This window comes from Corvus brachyrhynchos, unplaced genomic scaffold (genome assembly GCF_000691975.1).
Source record: "Corvus brachyrhynchos isolate BGI_N302 unplaced genomic scaffold, ASM69197v1 scaffold72, whole genome shotgun sequence".
Classification (NCBI taxonomy): Eukaryota; Metazoa; Chordata; class Aves; order Passeriformes; family Corvidae; genus Corvus; species Corvus brachyrhynchos.
In genome coordinates this window covers 692,714-710,762 of record NW_008236763.1, presented here as the reverse complement: position 1 = coordinate 710,762, position 18,049 = coordinate 692,714, and the positions used below count along the sequence as shown (strand labels likewise).

Here is an 18,049-nt window from a genome sequence, read left to right as displayed (position 1 = left end):
AGGGGGTCAGTCAGACCTCGGTGCCTTTTTGGGGTGCACAGGTTCCCCCAGGCTGGGTGGGGTCCCTGGCACAGCACAGCCTCTCACTCCAGTGGGCAGAGGAGCGGCTCTCTGACCGTGTTTAGGGTTATCCTCCCTGGGTATCTTTGTTTTTCACCCAGAACTGTCTTCTGGGTGAGTGAGGAGCAGGATTTGGGCTGTTCCGTGTGAGTTGAGCATGGAAAGCCCATGCAGGGAAAGCAGCACCCTTGGCTCTGGGCGGTGCTAAGGGTTTCTGAACTGACCTCTGCTCTGCTCTGACCCCTTGTCCCGAGGTCTCTTTGCATGATGGGTTTCATAACCTCCTGCTCGTGCCTCACTCGTTATTACACCACTTAACATTTAACTCTTAATATTCCTCCTCAGATGCCCCCGTGGATGCTGTTGGGCTGCAAAGCCAGACAAACCAAGTGTCCCCAGTGTCGCCACTGGACCCTTGGCCTTGCCCAGCCCACCACTGTCCCCCCAAAACCCCCAACCCGTGCTTGGTGCCACTAGGTGGCATTTGAGCACTGCACACTGAGACCCACCAGCACCGGGAACTTCTGATGCCTCGCTGCAAAACCCTCCTGGTTTCCCTTTCATCTCTAAACCTCATCTCATCACCCGCACACGTCCAATTTCTCTTCCAAGGCACAGAAAAGCACCAAGCCAAAATAAACCAAAAACCTGCTTAAAAACGGGGAGCCAGCCCAGAAACTGCAAAGCAAGTTTTTGGTTTTTTTGGGTTTTTTTGTTTGTTGGTTTGGATTTTTTTTTCCTGTGGAGATTGTTTCCTATAGAAAATGTGGCTTGGGCTGCCCCCAAAGGGCTTCTTTTGCCCTGCTGCAAGAAAAAATAAAAACCCATGTTTCACAGAGACCCTGGGTCTCACAGCAGCCTCCAGGGAGGTTCATCCCATGGTGGTAGAAAATCCAAGACCTGGATGAGCAGCTGGAGCAGCCACATGGATGCTGTGCCACTACTGCAGGTGGGAGAACAGATGGGCTTGAGAAATGATGCTTCAGGTACCACCTGATGGGACTAGAGAAGAGGAGTTTTAACCAAATCTGGCTTAGTCTCCCGAGATTGTGGAGGCAAGGGATAAAAGAGGGATGGTCAGTCCTAACGTCCCCACTGGCTCAACTTTCTGCTTCCTCTGCACCCTCAGTCAAGGGGCATGAATGACTCCTCCACCCACCCAGCTGACCCTCAGGAAGTCCCCTCCCAAAAGAATACCCTGGGGGGGGGAGGAAAAAAAGCATAAGGATCAATCTCCCAGGCTGGAAAAATAGCAGAGACCCCCAAAGACACCCCCAGCTGAGACCCCCAGCCAGGCATTTCCAAAGCACGGACTGCTGGCCCTTCACTGGCTCTCCAGAGAACAATGGCACTGATAAAAAGGGGCAGCATCAGTCTTTGGAGACACCAATAATTCCTCAACTGCTGGGGCATCTCCCCCAAGGAGTACACACCCATCCTGAGGCCATGGAGATTTTTTGCCTTTTCTTTTATACCCCTGTTATACCTTTTTACACCTCCTGTATTCTTAGTGCTTTTGCCTACATTCTTGGACTCAGCTTGTCAAGCTGAGAGACTGAACATCTCAGAAGCTTTGTAGCTACAGGGATCAGTGTGCCCCAGACCCCAAGGTCCTCTCCAGAACACATTCTGTAAAGATAGAACCATCCAGGGGAAGGCTCCTTGGGGAAGGGGGCTCACTCGAGCCTCTCACTGGGGAATGTTTGATAGATCTGCTAATTAGTAACACCTATAATGTGATACCAGATCTTTTGGGGTGGGTATCACAGTGTGCATTTTGGTGCATTCGACCTGGACGTGTGCACCTAAGGATCCTTAAAATAAATACTGAGGTAAAATCCCTTTTCCCCTTCTAACCGTGTTTGACTCTTGATTTTAAGACCAGGAAAAGGCATCAATCCTCCCCACAGCCACCCCATTTGCTGAGCAGGATCCAGAGAAAGAGTACTTTTTTTTCCTTTTTCTTTCAGTTGTTTATTTTCAAGCTCCAAAAGGGGTATTATTATAGAGACAGGAAAAATAACAACTGGAAATCTGTTCTCATGGGGGAGTGACAGTGTCCCTTTAGGATGGAGAGGGCTGATGGCTGAGGAGGCAGCAGCAGCAGCTCCGGTGCAGGGACACGATGCACCCGGGACCCCCTCACCGTGGGAGAGCTGCTCAGTGACAAACCCATGGCACCAGCTCAGACCCAGCCACTGGCTTTCTGAACCACATGTCAATCTGCTCTTTTATTTTCCTCACATACAGATCCCAAGTAAGCAATAAAACTCCCACTTAAGGCCAGGAGCCAAGGGATGGTGTGCAGGCTGTGGGTTGAGCGCCTGTGAAGCTGGACAGGCTTTTGCTCTCTAAAGAAAGAGGAACCAGCTCCTTCAGAAGGTAAAATCTGTGTGTGCCCCCTCCCCAAACAGTGCTTTAAAGACTGATGATGTCCCTGCACCCAGGGGCTGCAGCAGAGGCCATGTGGGTCCTCACCCTGAGCCTGGCTCTGCACTGCAACCCCCTTGGCCACAGACAAGGAGTCAGCAGGACACAAAGCCAATCCCTGACCCCCAGGGCTGTGCTGGAGACAACCAGAGGCAGCACTGCAGTGTACAGGGAGCATGTTCCACATCCCAGCTCCTCTCAGAGGACCCAGGATGCTGTGCTGAGAGTGGACACAAAGCCGAGGGAGCTGGAACAAGCTGTCTACGGAAACCTCCCGAGAGCCAAGAGTTTTAATTTATTGTTATTTTTTTTTCTTTTTCTTGCTGTTTAAATGCTATTTGTTCCACGTGCGGTGGTCCCGTGGTGTCCTGCCGCTCCTGCTCTGCCCCCAGTGCACCCAGGGCGGTGGGACGGGGGTCGCTGTTCTTCGCGAGGTGTTTTTTGCTTCCACGATCACACGAACTGTAACAAGCTTTACAAGAAAACACTGGCAAGTCCCAAGGTTTGGCAGCAACCTTTTTCTGTGTGGGCCAAGGGCACGAGGCTATCCCATCCTCCTCCTCTATCATACGTGTCCTTCAGCCTCTTCACCTTCAGCACCAGGAGTTTTTGGTTGTTTTTCACAAGCCGCCTTCTCCGCTGTTTTTTCCGCCCTGGTTTTGCTGGCTGCCTCCTGCCAAACAGCAAATAAAACACACTGAGTTGGAAACAGGAGAGGGAAGGGGCAGGCAAGTGACAGAGATGCTGGGAATAGACACAGGCAGTTGAGCCTGGAAGGGGAGGCAAAATTGCCCCAACTGCCCCATGCCCATCGAACAGTGCAGCTCACACAGGAGGGTTCTGTTTTCTGGGAGAGGTTAAAGCTCATCAGCTCAGCCAACTTTTGGGGAAGGGATGGGACCCCTGGGAATGATGTGACCCACCTCAACAGAAGCAGGGCACTGACAGAGTGAGCCTGGATGGATGGATGGATGGATGGATGGATGGATAAGGAAGAGAGGGACGAGGAGGCAAGGCAGCAGTGTCAGAGTGGAGACACAGGACTGAGCCATGGGTGCAGCCCATCCAGAGGGTGCAGGAGAGGAGCACTCAGGCACAGGGAAGCCTTATGGCTGCTCCAGCAGTGACTGTCCCTGTCACAGCTGGCCACACAAGCCAACCACAGTGCCAGCGGCTGGCTGGCTCAGCCCCGCTCCCTGCCCAAGCGAGGTGCCCCAGCACGTTGCTCCCCAGGGGCTGCACCAGTCACTTAATCCACAGCCTCAACCTCCAGACACCGGTTCAGAAGAGATTATACTAAAAATGACCCATGCAGATGGCTTGCAAAGCTGTGTCCTCTCTCATTACAGTACACCGGGTTTTGTTCAGTGGAATTTTGGATGAGAGCCTGTTCTGAAACAGCGATCTCTCTGCCCGAGCAGAGGAGCAGGTATTGCCTTACCAGCTTCAGGAAATCCATCCTATCATGTCTCAAAATACCCCTGCCAGAGATGGAATGATACTTCATTTTACTGGTGACCAGCAGTTCATCAACAGTCACCCGCTGGGAGCAGCAAAATTAAACACCAATGCCAGCCCTGTTATCAGCCCCTGTGAGCTCACACTGCAAATGCTTTTATTGATGATTGAGCACCTGGTGGCAGCCTCTGCATAAGAGAGACCAAGAAGTAAAACACTTCTTCTCACTGCAGGAGGCTCTATCCTTCCATCCTCAACCTGATCTATAATTTAATTTGGTTTAACCCATCTCATCACAAACCTGTCGAGCATCCCTCAGCACAACCCTAAAGCGACCCTAGATGGCCAAAAAGGAGCAGCACTCACCTTTGCATCCCTCTCTGCAAACTTTGTGAACATGTTGGCGTAGATCCTCCGGTCCCGCTCGTTGTGTTCCTTTGTTTTCTTCTGGCACACTGAGATCTGGGATTTCGCAGCTTTGTTCTGTGGATTCACTTCCAGCACTTTTTGAAAGTCACATTTTGCCAGCTCAAACTCGTTCATCAATAACCTGGCTTCACCCCTCCTGTACAAGCCTTTCTCATTGTCCTGGTCCAACCCCAGAGCCTGGAAACACACACAGGTCCCTGTTAACATCTCAGAGCCCTCCCAAGAGATGCCCTACAGCTGAAGCCTCAATAAATCTGTCAAAATTAGGACAAGGTGGCTTCAAATCTCCAGAGAACTTGCACCTTGCTCAACAAAAATTGCCCCATCTCCATCAGCAGTTGGCAGATCATGAATATAGTTTTATTACCTCTCCTTGCTTAAAATACCTCTGAGTGTGGCAGTCAGTGGGAGACATACCCACAGGCAAGATCAGGTAAATGCTAAACCCAAGCCCTTTTGTCTCCCTGTTTTAGCAATGACATTATTTTCCTTTAGTAAAAGCCTCAGGCATGATTTACCTTTTAGATTAACACAAATATCCCACATATTTCCCATATACAAGATGCTTAAATCTAAGCCTTTTATAAAAGATTTCAGAGTTTCCTGACAAAGACAAGGTCAAAGATCTTTTAGGGACTGTCAAAGCCCCATCCCACCCCTTGGTGGACTTGGAGATCTGCTGCAGCTCCACAGAGCTTGCCTGTCTCACACCCAGAGCAGAACCCAGTGCCCAGCCCCAGCCTGGGCAGACCCAAACAGCATCCCAGGGTCGTCAGTCTACACAGATCCATTCACATGGATCTGGCTTTGGAAGAAAAGCTGCTGTAAATGCACGCCCAGGTGGATTTTGAACCCCAAAAGGCCCTTGTGGTCCTGCAGTCTCCGAGCACACAGCAGCCACAGGGACCTCCAGGTGCAGAAGGGATGCCACCATCCCACTGCTGTTTGGAAACTCCTTTTTATATGACAAGAAACTTAAAAAAACCCCGCCAAACTCCCAATGAAAACTTGCAGGAGAAGAGGAGGCTCCATCCCCCAGGCTCGTGCAGCTCTACCTTGTCACAGCACTCGACAGCCTTGGCGTACTCTCGCAGCTTCAGGTAGCACATGGCCAGGTTGAGGAAGGCAGCCAGGAGGAAGGAGTCAGAGGCTTTGGACTCCTTTTCAGACAAGCCATACTCCATTTCCAGCCAGGACACAATCTTCCCATACTGAATCACTGCCTGCAGGTACTTCCCTTCCTGAAAGCAGCAAAGAAAAGGCTCAGTCTGCCCCTGGAATTTCCCGTGAACAGGTGACAAGTGTAATTGAGGTGTTCAATAAATAAAGGAAAGGAGGCTCCCAACTCCTACGGAACCAGCAGGCTTGGGAAAAGCTGAGTCAGAACAGTGAGGAGCTGAGATGCCCCAGCTGGGAAGGGGAATGCAAAGCCCCTCAGAATTAGCCCTGGCCTGGCAAGGGTTGGATGTGCTGTCCTGCTCTGCAGGGAGCACACAGAGCCAAGACAATGCTGGGAAAGGAGGAGACAGAGAGCATCAAGGAGTGAGAAAAAGGCAGAGGGAGGGCAGGACTCGCCTTCCCCAGCACTATCTGGGGGCACACGGCTTCTCTGACATTGATGGCTGCCAAATTCAGTCCCAGCTCCCCTCCTCTGCCTCTGCCAGCCCCAAGATCACAAACCTTGAAGTACATCGTGCCTTTCTCCTTGACCACGGCTGCCTGCTCCAGCTTCTCCTTGGTGTCCATCTCCCACGACTCCTTGGCCTGCAAAGGAACACTTGGAGCACTCCCAGCACAGCAGAGCAGCCTCCCCTGCCCCAGCAGGATCATGCCACTCTCTGGGACAGTGTGGTCACACTCAGGGCTCATCAGGGCTGTACCACAGAGTGTGGAGCCAGGTCCTGCCCCTGCTTTGGCCAGGGTGATGGGACGGGCAGGGGATCCATCCAGTGCAAATCCCATGGACTTCTCCTGCATCCCATCCCCAGCATTCTCATGGGCACAGCCAAGCTCTGCAGGGCTAGCTGGACACACCAGCTTTTATCTTTGCAGCCCAGGGGAAAAAAAAAAAGAGGAAAAAATTACAAAAAAGGGGAAGAAAATAAAAGGAAAAGGAAAAAAAAAGGAGAAAAAAAGGAGAGAAAAGGAGAGAAAAAAAAGAGGAAAAGGAGAAAAAAGTAAAAACGAGGAGAAAATAAGAGAAAAAGGGAGAAAAAATGAGGAAAAATGAGGGGGAAAAGAGAAAAAGAAGAGAAAAAAAAAGGAAAAAGAAAAAAATTAAAATAAGAAGAAAGTACAAAAGGACAAGGTTAGGAACAAATAAGAGACCCAGCCTTGGACCTCAGCCACAAGAATAAAACAAACCAACAGAGAAGAACAAATTAAGAACACGAAGCTCCTTGGTGACGTGTCCACTTCAGCAGGGGTTGGGCTGCAGACACGCCAGGGACAAAGGCTGGAGGCTACCCAGGCCCTGACATTCCTGTAAGCCAGGGAGGGACTGGAGCACCTCTGCCCTCACCTTCTCAAAGCTCTTCAGGGTCACCTCGTACACCAGCTCCGCGTTCCCCTGGATGCCGTATTTCGGCTTCCCAGCCTCGCCAAAGCCGTACCTGCAGGGCAGGAAGAGGCACTCAGAGGAGGGAAAACCTTCCTTTTGGCAGTGCTTGGCCATAAATGCTGACCCAGCTTGCCACCCAAGGTCCATGCCCACAGCTTTCTAACATTTTGGGGCCAGGGTGATGTTATTCTCCATGAGCAAAGGTCCCTGTGGGTGTACAGTGCATTATTATTGGGAATTATCCCTTCTGGCTGTATCAAAACCATCTTTTTACACAGGTTTCTCTCCAGCCCTGGTGATTTCCAGGGAGACATTTTCATCTCAGACACCGGACTTGGATAAAGCCCTTTCACCTGATTTTTTCAAAGCACCTCAATATTCCTGTTTACACTCCTGCTGTTCCTGCTGCTGTTCTCTGAGGCTCTCCTGGAGAGTCCTATTTTCAGGATCACCATCTTCCACAAGTGCTGGAGGCTGAGACCCACCCAGCATCCCTGTGGAGATGCTCCTTACCGTGGGCTGAGGTAGAGGATGCAGTGCTCTCCCCTCTGCATCTTCTCCAGGGCCTTGTCAATGCCGATGGGGATGTCGTGGTCCTCCCCTTCGCCCACGACGAATTTCACATCCTTGCAGTCGAACCTGCGGCCGCCACAGAAGCCCTCCAGGTGAACTGCAGAGGGGCAAGAGGGGCAGGATGGCACCCAGAACCACCCAAACCTCGGAGAAAGGTGGGCTCCAAAGTGTCTTAGAAAGCATTTTATAAAGCATCTCTCCCAAAACTCAGCAGAGCCTGGAAGGGGGAAGACACAGGGCTGGGGGCAGCCTGGAGAAGAGGGATGGGGAGGGCTTGGGAACGCTGCTGAAAAGCAAGGCAGGCATATCTCGTCTAACCAGGACCAAACAACAGATAAACATCGTGACTAATATGTTCCCCTCGTACTCAAGTGCACGAGTCAAGTCTTACTGGAACTGGATATTGCTCCTGGCACGGCGCCATGCAGAGTTTATCACGGTGACTACAAATCTTCTATACTGTGCTATACTGCCTTGACTCTTGCCTCGAAAACAAGGCCATGTTCTCCCAACTCTGAGAACTCAAAGTACAAGATAAACTTTTTTATTTTTAATCTTCAACCAGGAGCTGTGCTGTTCTAGCCCCAGACGCTGGCAGAAGCGCAGCCAGAGCGGACACTGGGTACCCACAGCAAGATTATTCTTTATTTATTCAAACCTGAAGATGTTCCAGGCTTTGGGGATGCTTTTACAGCCCTTGCATTCTACTTGGAGGGTAAAAGGCATACACACATGCAGGCAGGCATCAAGTAAAAGCAATTTCACAAGGAACTCCTACATACTGTTAAAAAAAAATAAAAGCCAAAACAAACAAACAACAAAAAAGCTTTTAAATAGAAAAAATTCACAACTGTGCTTAAAGGTTTTGCAGCCTGCAAAGACGTGAGCTTTATCTTTGCTTGTGGGGAGCAGAATGCAACCTGAGCTGCTGCAGGGCACTGAGCATCCTGCTGTGCTGGCAGGTGAGGGGCAGGACAAGCTGGGCACCAGAAACAGCCATGAGGGTCTGGGCTCTGCACGGGAGAGCTGCAGCCTGGGCTGAAGGAAATCTGTGTCCATCCCCTGCTCTGGGAGCTACAGAAGTCCTTAGGATGAGAGGCATGGACCAAGCCAGACCTGGCAGTCCCCAGTTCCAAGGGCAGGTCCAGCCCTTGGGCATTACATGCTGCCATAAGAGAACCCACAGATGGGTTCCTCACTGCGGGGACAGGACACCAGGCTCTGCCTTGTCACCCCACTCTGGCCACCAAAGCCACGCTGGGACTCAAGCAGAGGATGCTCAGGTTCTTGCCAGCTTCCTGGGATACATCCTGCATCCATCACTGGTGACCACAGGGCTCAGGCTGCTGTGAGCTCACCCAGCTTGGAATGAGGACAAAAAAGCAAATCCAGCACCTCTGGGGACGACCTCTGGTTTCGCACTACCCAAAACCAAGCTGGCTGGTTTTTTAGGCACAGGAAATGTGGAAAATTCTGCCTAAAATACAGGTAGCCCGGCCACCCCACAGCACTGTGCCATCTCCCTGCACGTTCCTAGCGAGCACAGATCCATAATCCCTGACCCCAAAAGCAGCACTACAGCTCCCCCAGGTCCTGTGGTGGGAAGATCCCACTTTAAAACAGGATGCACAAGAGGATGTTGTGATCCTTCCTTCCAAGGATAGCTCCGCTCTGTTTTAATAGCGCAGAAAATACACGGAGCAAAAGGGGGAAAATATCTGCTCGGGTTTCCAGGAGTGGGTCAGCTGGTTCAGCCGCTCTTGGATTACAGAGAAAAAAAAGTCACTGAAGGAACATCACTCCGGTTGCAGCTCTGACTTATTGTTCTCTCAGTGCCTGCAGCGATTTTGTTTTTGAAGAGCTGAGAACAGAGTGTACTGAGTGCGGCTGGCACACGAACTTGATGTGCTGACAGCAATTTGTACTCAGATTAAAAACGGAGAAGGAGGAGGGGTGGGGGGGGAAAGGATGTAACAAAAGCTGGAATGCCAGATTTCAACTGCAGCACAGGTTTTAGGGACCAGAAGTGGGATTTAGGGTCTGTAAAACTTAAAGCCTATAAAGGAGGTACTTGCTCCTGGAAGCGTGGTTTCTTCCAGCCTAATTCCAGCACCTCCCAAAATACACAGCTGAGGTAAACCACCACAGCCTTGCCCCAGGGTGGACTGCTGTGTCCCCACAGCTGCTGTGCCACCCCCAGCACAGTGACCACCACTCAGACAGTAGAATGTGACACAAAAATCTCATTTTTCTTTAAAAGAGAGCCTCGTTAGAAGAACCAGCCACTTAAAGCTGCGAGCTTTATAAGCTCTCACAGCTCAGATTCAATTTCTGTCACTAAAGGGACTTAAGGATCTATGTGTACAGGAGTTCTGGAATTAAGAAAAGGAAGTAAATGCCTCCCATTTGGAGCGAGCTCTGGGTGTGTCTGAGTGGTTCCTGGGAAGGAAAAAACCCAAAACCCCAGTCTGCCTTCCCCTGTCCAGGCCCATGAAATGTGTGCTCCAAAAATGGGACCAGAAGAGGGAGATCCCAATGGGACATGAGCTCCTCCATGCTCCCATGCCAGCTGAGACCACCCCAGCCACAGCAAACCCCTTGTAATAATTTCCTTCCCCCACCATCAGCAGCCCTCTGGCCATAAGGGAAGGAAAAAGCCCCGTTCTGCAAGAGATGTGGTGAGACCCCCCCAAAATGCCATCAGCATTGGAACAAGGAGGCCAAAGAAAATGCTGAGTGCCTGAAATACTTAGCAAGTGCTGAGGGAAGAAGGCCTGGCAACTGATGCTTTGGAGGCAAGGCAGAGCCAGGGGTTTTGGCAACTGGCACATCCCAGAGCACCCTGGACACTGCACTGGGATGCAGAAGGGTCAGGGGAGATGGCAGAGCCCTGAAACCCCACGGGGATTTGCTTCTTCCGTCTTCCCCCCAGCTGCTGCCTGAGCAGCTCCAAGGCTTTCCTGGGCTGCTGCTTTTCCTCCCGGCCCTGCAGGGCAGCAGCTCTGGCAGAGCCACCACAGGGGCTGGGCAAGGAGAGCTCAGAGGACCATCCCCAGCTGCTCTCCATCCCATCTGGCCTCCGGATGGATGTAACTGCATCCCACCAGGATGCACGGCCACCTACAGCCTCTGCAGGGCCAGCAGCTCCTTGCCAGGGATCAGCTCAGGACAGGCTGATCCCTCCAGCTGTCCCACAAGGGACCAGCACTCACTCTCCACGGTAGCACCTTCATTAGGGTTGGAGTAACCTTCTCCCTTCCTCTTGATCCTCCGGATTATTCCTCCATCCTCAAACAAGTCCTCGCCTTTGAAGTCAAGCAGCTCGACCTAAAAAATAATAAAGAAAAAGTGGGCAGAGTGTAGGGAGGGGGAAAGGAGAAGAGAAAAACAACAGAAGAGCCACAAAGCAGCAGTTCATCCCCTGGCTGGAGAACCAAGCCAGCTAATTCTCTGTTCAGCTGACGAGCAGAAGTTGCCCATAAAACCCAGATCCAAACCACAGCATAAAACACGCAATTTATTAGAAACTGGGACACATCCAGTACCTGAAGCATAACACAAAGTAACAGCAAAAATAAGTTTATTGAACCTGTGAGGGTACAACACAGCTGCTGCTGGAAGATGCTGTGAAAGTCACCCAGCGTGGGCAGGAGCTTCCCCTTCATCCCCTGATGGGACCAGCTCTGACTCTCAGCTTAGTCCGCACTCGACTTGGAAGGACTGAGCCTTAATTTAGGACAGACTCCCTCCTCCTGCCATGTCCCAACGAGCCCTGCCCAGGGAACACTCTGTGCCAAAAACTTAACTTTCCTACCACCCCTCAGCACTAATGGTTTTTTAGCACCTGGAGGCATTTCCCAGCTGTTTTCTCCTTCCCATGTGCATGTTGAAACCAGGAATCTGCCCACTCCCCGCCCCAGCACCAGGACTCTCCTCAGCCGGAATTTCAGTCCCAGCCCTCCAGCTCAGACACACATTTCTGAGAAAGCCCTGGCAGCGGTTCCTGGAGCAGAGGGACACGTTTCAGGAATCCAAGCTGGGGTTTTTTTGTTGTGGTTTTTTTTTGTTGTTGTTTGGGCTTTGCTTTATTATTATTATTATTATTATTTATTAATTTTTATTTCTGAGCTGGCTGGCAAGGCAGAAAGGGAGCGAGCTTGCTCATCCACACACCAGCTCACCAGCATTACTTGCCTCAAAAAAGAGGGTGGCATTGGAGGGGATTTTGGGGGCACTGCCAGCAGAGCCGTAGGCGTACTCGGGTTTGCAGAGCAAGTAGCAGATCTCTCCCTTCTTCATGGTGGCCACCCCAATGTCCCATGCCTTGATTACCTGACCTAGGAGAAAGGAAGATGTCAGGCAGGAGGGAGCAACCTCCAGCAGCCCAGGAGAAAAACCAGCCTGGGTGCGGTAAGGATAGCACCCAAAAAAACCCCACATTCACAAGTCACTTAAAGCAGGGCTGACACTGTCCAGCTGTCCTGAAAAAGGATCAGTTGATCCCCCCTCTCCAGGATGATCCCACCCTCCACCATGCCGTGGATGGACCACCCTGGACCAGCTCACCCTTGCCCAGGCTGAAGATGAAGGGCTCGTTCCGATCGCGGCTGGAGTCAAATTTTTTCCCGTTGGCCAGTTTCCCTTTGTAGTGCACATAAACCTTGTCTCCGATCATGGGAGACTCATCTTCACTCCCAGGTCGCTTAATGATCTGAGAGAGAGAAACCACCCATGAGCTGGGGCCATGGGGTAGCAAAGGATGCATGTGGAGAGGGAGAGAGACACACACACATGCATTTACATAAAAATATATTTATACATGTGCATGCACACCCCAGTGCTGCCCTAACCAGCAGGAAGGCTCAGGGGAGAGCTATTCAATTTGCCCCTTAATTTGCCCTTCATCAGCCCCTAAAAATAAATCTCAAACTGGAGCCACAGCAGCAGAGCCGGACAGGGCTGGGAGCAGAGACCAGGCCATACTTGGTGGATAAAGGCCATGGTTCCAAACCTGCAGTGAATGCAGCTCCACTCGCTCTCTGTCCGTGCACATTTTACTCACAGGGGTGTGTCAGCTCACTACTTGCTTCTTGTCAACACTTTTTTCTGAACGCTGCAGCCGGGAACAAGCAGTTCTTGAGCTGAGGATGGAGCAGGGGAGGATGCTATTCTTGGAGGAAAGGTCCTATTCAAGTGGAGAAGTGCAAGTGCTGGGGAGCAGAACTATCCAGAAACGGCCCTGAATATGAAAAAGGGGCTGTGGAGCAGACTGGATGACCTCAGTAATGTGCTCTTTCTAATGTTCATGAGTCACACACAGAAATGCTTTGTGGATTTACAGCTAATAATCTGATTAGGAACACAATAGCAGTGAAATTCACGGAGCAGCCTGGGCCCACCATCCTCAACCACTGCTCCATCCTCCTTCACTCCAAGCGATGCTCATCCCCTTTGCCTTTGAAATGAAAGAACTCAATCCTACAGCCCTGGAACTGTGACCCCGAGGGCTGGGGATGCAGCCCAGCGAGGTGACCACGCACCCCAAAGCGCAGGAAGGCACGGCACTGTTGGCAGATCCCCCTTACCTTCAGAACCCCTCGGTCTTTGGATGGTGTGATGTCCTCCCCACGCTCGGCCAGAGCCGCTGCCTGCACCTCCCCTTCGCTCTTGGTGGCCTCATCAGTGGTCATGGTCTCCTTGGACCTGGGGGGACCAAGCACACACCCCATCAGCCTGGCAGGACCACGGGAGGTGGTGGAAGAGGAAAGGGTTTGTCACCCTGTGTGGAAAGACAATGCACAAGCAAGCATTTCCCCCCAAAATTAAAGCAAACCCAACACCAAAAGAATCCCAGCTATTTGGGTGGATAAAGAGAAAACTCACAGCAAGAATCTAAGGAACTGGGGGTTTTTTGGGCAAACGGCTGGAGCACTGAGCTCCCAAATGTCACCACATGAGCAGCCAAGGTGCCAGAAAAGCCACGTTTTCCATTGAACACAGACTTTTTCCAATGGTTCCTGGTGAAAAAAAGAATTGCCTACGGTTTCAAAAACATATTTCCTGATGATTTCCTTCAGACCATGGGGCTATTTTGGTAGCTGCACTGCTGGGCGACACATCATCAAGGAAACATGTGACGGAGAATTAGAAAGCGATGGGTTTTTTAAGACATAAACCAGATCTATTAAAGCCACTCTAATTGCGAAACTTTCCCACAGTCTTCAGCGTGGAAGCTGATGTTAACCAGCAGGAGAAATCATTCATTTGGGGGATTCAAAAAGAGCAAAGAAAGGATGTTTTCAGCTCCAAGCACAGATAAGTCGCCCTGCGAGAAGAATTGCGTTCCTCGCACCCGGGTGGAAAGGGAAGGACTGGAGCCTGGCCCCCCCAGCACAGGAAGCCACCGAGACACAAAGAGCCCTGAAATGGAAGAAGCAAAGAGAAAAATAAGGGAACTACTTGTTGCAAGGCTCAATTATCACAGTCTTCGGGGTGATATTTAATGGGATTCTGCGTCTGCTCCCTTTCCTCTGTGCTGCTGAGGTTTCAGATGGGAACATCTTTAAAAAAAGCATTTAAAAAGCAAAGCAACATGTGGTGAGACCCATTATCTCACAGGTAGTTATTGGAAAACGTGCCTGGGTTACTTTGGAAGAAATGTTTGATAATATGGGTAGTGAAGCACTGGTTATCCAAAAAGGTGATGGATGCCCCATCCCTGGATGAGTTTGGACAGAGCCCTGAGCAACCTGGTCTGGTGGAAGTTGTCCCTGCTCGTGGCGGGGGAGGCTGGACTAGATGGCCTTTAAAGGTTCATTCCAATGCAAACCATTCCATGATTCAATGATTTGGGTGCTGGGATGGTCTCCAAGCCACCACAGTCCACACTGCCCTGCCACCACCATGGCCTTCCTCTCGGAGAGGAGTGAGGAGGTGGTGGTGCCCATCCTGGCATGGGCATGGCATCGTCACCGGGGCTTCCCAGCACAGATCCTGTGCAGCACCAGAGACACAGCATCCACATCCCCCTTATAAGGACCAAGAGAAGCCCAAAAATCAGGGAAGCTTGCCCAAGAATTGCCACCTCCCGGGACAGAACCTCCCCAGGTCCTCCAAGCAGCCACGGCTGGGATGCAGGAGACGGACAGGGAGGTGCTGGCTCCGGCTTGCCGGTTGCTAAATCCCACCAAGAGACATCTAAAAATACACCCTACGCATCCTTCTCATTATTTTTCTACGTAAGCAATTAGAGGAGTCATCCAGGGAAGCTGGCCAAGGCGGGCGGGAGGGGAGACGTTCTGCGTCAGCAGCAGTGGGAGGGATGGAGCCCACAAGACCCAGCTATTGAGATGTGGTCCACGTTATGAAAGAGCTCACGACTTCTCCGTCCAGCAAAAACGGCTCCAACTAGGTTAGAGAAAAGAGTGCACTGCTCCCACTTATCTCCCATTTGGAGCGACAGGAGGAGGCTGGCCGGAGGCCAAAATCCCAATTAATTTGAATCAAGCAGTTGTAGGGCAAAAAAAATATCTGCTGCTCCCTGAGGTTTAAATAGCGAGCAGGCAGGGATGACACTGAGAGCACAGCAAGCGTGCTGCTGGTGTCAGAGCCTGAATCTTCTTGTTTGCATACTCTGGATACAGGGAGGGCATTAATTCATTACCCTGTGCAAAAGCCCCTGGGTGTTTCTGATACCCCAAGCAGATCCTGCTTTCCCATTGCTGCTACTGCCCAAAGATTGATGTTGTAAGTCTGTAAATGAAGCCAGGATAAGCCATCCTCTCTCCCCTGAACATCCACACTGTTCCATTTCCCTGGGATATAAACACGGATGGGTCAGAGAAGTACAGAAATAAATAAAAACAAGCCTTTTAATTTTACAATTCCCTCTCCACACAGGTGTTGCTGTCTCCCAACACAGAGAAATAGGTGAAAATTCAGAGGGGAGAATGGGATGCAGATGTCTGACCCTGGGCTGAGGACAGACAGGTATCACACATGCTAGGGTTTCACCAACCACACGATCCCCAGCCACGTTTCCTAGAAATCGGCATACCGGGAATTTGCCGGCTCCAAATGGAAACTTCATGTTGCAGATCCCTCCCAGAGGCTTGCAGGAGGGGAAAGGGATGGGGAAGAGCAAGGCTGGGCAGGGTTTTGAGGGGTCTCACCTTGCCACCACGCAATGGTTGGAGAAGGTTCGAAGGTCCGGGGGGAGTCCAGGCCCAGAGACACAGCGGGGAAATACCTGGTAAGAAGAGGACGGGACGAAAAAAATAAAAATATTAAAAAACCACATGTGCTTTATTCTAAAACAGGATTTCAGGATTGAAGAAGAAGGGAGACCAGAGCAGTTTGGAGCCACAGATCATGCTCCACCATGGTCAGAGAGAGGTGATGAAGATTGTGGCCAGAACCTGTTTTGACTCGCTGTTTCCACAAAAAGCATCTTACCATCAGCTGTAAAAAAAAACCAGATTAAGGCTACATCCTGTCCAGTTCTTTCACTGGGATGAAAATTAATGGGGTGAAAAAATAAGAGCTGGCTGCTCTGGGGTTTGTTTTTTAAGACCCACTTAGCACAAAGCACTTTCACTTCCACGGCACCACAACAGCCCTAAAAGATCGGATTGCAACACAGGAGGGAGTTTCTTGAAAACGCAAAGGTCAGGCTTAAAAACAACAAATCTGAAAGCACAGCAGGGGGATGTGGGGCCCTGGATCCTGGTGATCATTGCCCCAAATCCCAGCCCCTCGAGCTGGGCAGCAGCACAGGGCTGCACATGCATCCTCCAGCTCCAGCACAGACTGATAACGAAGAATAACCCAATTAGTGCAGCAGCTGACTCTCTCCACTGTCCCCCTTCCATCGCAAGAACTCCTTTTTTCTAATAAAATCCCTGCCTGCTGACCAAGCTGTGCCTGTGCAGCAGGAGAGGGAAGACCAGAACAGTGATTTTTCCTTGATGAGGGGGTTTTAAGACACCTCAGCTCCAGCCTGCTGAGCAGAGACCCAGGAAGATGATGGTAATGAGTTAAAATTGGGATTTCTAACAAAATATGACCTTCTTAAGACAGACAAGCAGCTCCATATAATCCTCAGCTGCATCCCAACACATCAGGATATACCCAGACATCGAGTGCCATTTCTCACACTCATACATCACAGTTAATTAATTTTTTTTTTTTCTTTTTTTTAACCTTGGCCACTTGACTTTCTCCCCCTCCTTCAAAACAAACAGGGAAGCCATAAAATTGAAACTGTTGTTCACCAACTAAGAACTGCCATGGATCAATTTACTTCCTAGCGTGCACGTTGTGCAAGCGGCCAACACCCTGGCGGGCCAGGCACAGCAACTTCTATTCAAAGAAAAAACCAAAATGCAAACAGAGCTGCTTTAATTGCCCAGCACCCTGACAAGCCCCCGTGGCACCCAGGGTGAGCCCTGATTCACCAGGGACCGAAGCACAATCCCTGGGCTCCGTTATCCATGGCCAGTCCCCGCTGCAGGGTGAACACCAGGGAGACCCTGGTGCTAAAACAGTGCCACCCCACCCCATGGAGGTGCCACCCCACCTCAGGGAGGGATGCAGTCCCTGATCATCTCCCAAAAACCAGGAGGTTTCTGCCTATTACCAGAAAAGCAGCAACAAGGGAAGATTTAAAAACAATTAAGAGAATAACAAAGTGAGAAAAGAAAACAACTGCGTGCAGCCAACTTAAACACAGTGGTGGATGTTCCCATCACACTTGCTTAATCATTCTGCCTAAATAATATTTTTAAGCTTCTGAAATGGTTTTATTTAAGATTCAAGTCATAACTAATTTATTTTTTTTTTCAAATATGTGGAATAAGAGGCTGCTCCTCAGCTGCAGCGAGAGGAACAAGTGAGCAGGATGGGTCACTAACCCCTGCCAGAATAAATATCTCAGGCCAAAGCAAGATGGGTTCAGTCTCTCTGCATCCCCTGGAGTGAGGTGAACACACCCGTGCCAGCAACACACAAAAGACTTTCAGAGAGGAGTGGTTTTATCCCCCCAGTTTACAATATAAACCCATTAAAAATAATCTGCCTCTTTTGCTGGTTTTCTAGCGAGGAAATGCTCGCTTGGTGGTTTTCCCAGGCTGCTTCAAAATAAAAAAAAATATCAGAGGGATAAAGCTCCTCTGAACTCTCTCGTGAGCAGCCTGTGGTCCATCCTCTCCAGAATGGGTACCCAGAGACACAACACCCTCCACTTTCATGTAAAAGGGAATAGAAAACCAAAAAGCAGCGTTTTCTTTTCTCTCTCCCTTATTTTGAAGGACAAACTTATACTGGGGAAAGCAAAATCCACAGACTTTTATGGGTAGCTGCTGTCCCCAGGGGAGAAGGTGCCAGGGGCAGGATGAGGTTGAGGATTTTGCACTTGGATGCTCAGCAGCTCCTTTCCCACCTGCCCCCAAAGCCACCCCTGGGCCCCAGCAGGGATTTCAGCTGCTTCCACCACAAAAATCACAAGAAGCCTCTGCCACAAGACGAGCTCCTCAAAACACT

General features: G+C 50.6%; 2 protein-coding genes across 3 annotated transcripts in view; both read right to left on the bottom strand.

The window, feature by feature from the left end:
• Nucleotides 1–18,049, bottom strand: part of TULP1 (tubby like protein 1) — a 33,657-nt gene that overhangs the window by 10,705 nt on the left and 4,903 nt on the right. For both annotated transcript variants that reach the window (XM_017727191.1, XM_017727192.1), the window contains exon 2: nt 6,276–6,284. The gene's annotated coding sequence lies outside the window, so the exon portion shown is untranslated. The remainder of the gene's footprint in view (nt 1–6,275; nt 6,285–18,049) is intronic.
• Nucleotides 2,019–15,762, bottom strand: FKBP5 (FK506 binding protein 5). The gene is made up of 11 exons (XM_017727194.1): nt 15,682–15,762; nt 13,096–13,213; nt 12,077–12,221; nt 11,705–11,847; nt 10,723–10,837; nt 7,451–7,607; nt 6,899–6,989; nt 6,058–6,141; nt 5,433–5,618; nt 4,315–4,554; nt 2,019–3,163 (listed from the first exon to the last, which is right to left on the bottom strand). The coding sequence occupies exons 2-11, from the start codon at nt 13,198–13,200 to the stop codon at nt 3,056–3,058; spliced, it is 1,374 nt and encodes a 457-aa protein (XP_017582683.1). The 5' UTR covers nt 13,201–13,213; nt 15,682–15,762; the 3' UTR covers nt 2,019–3,055.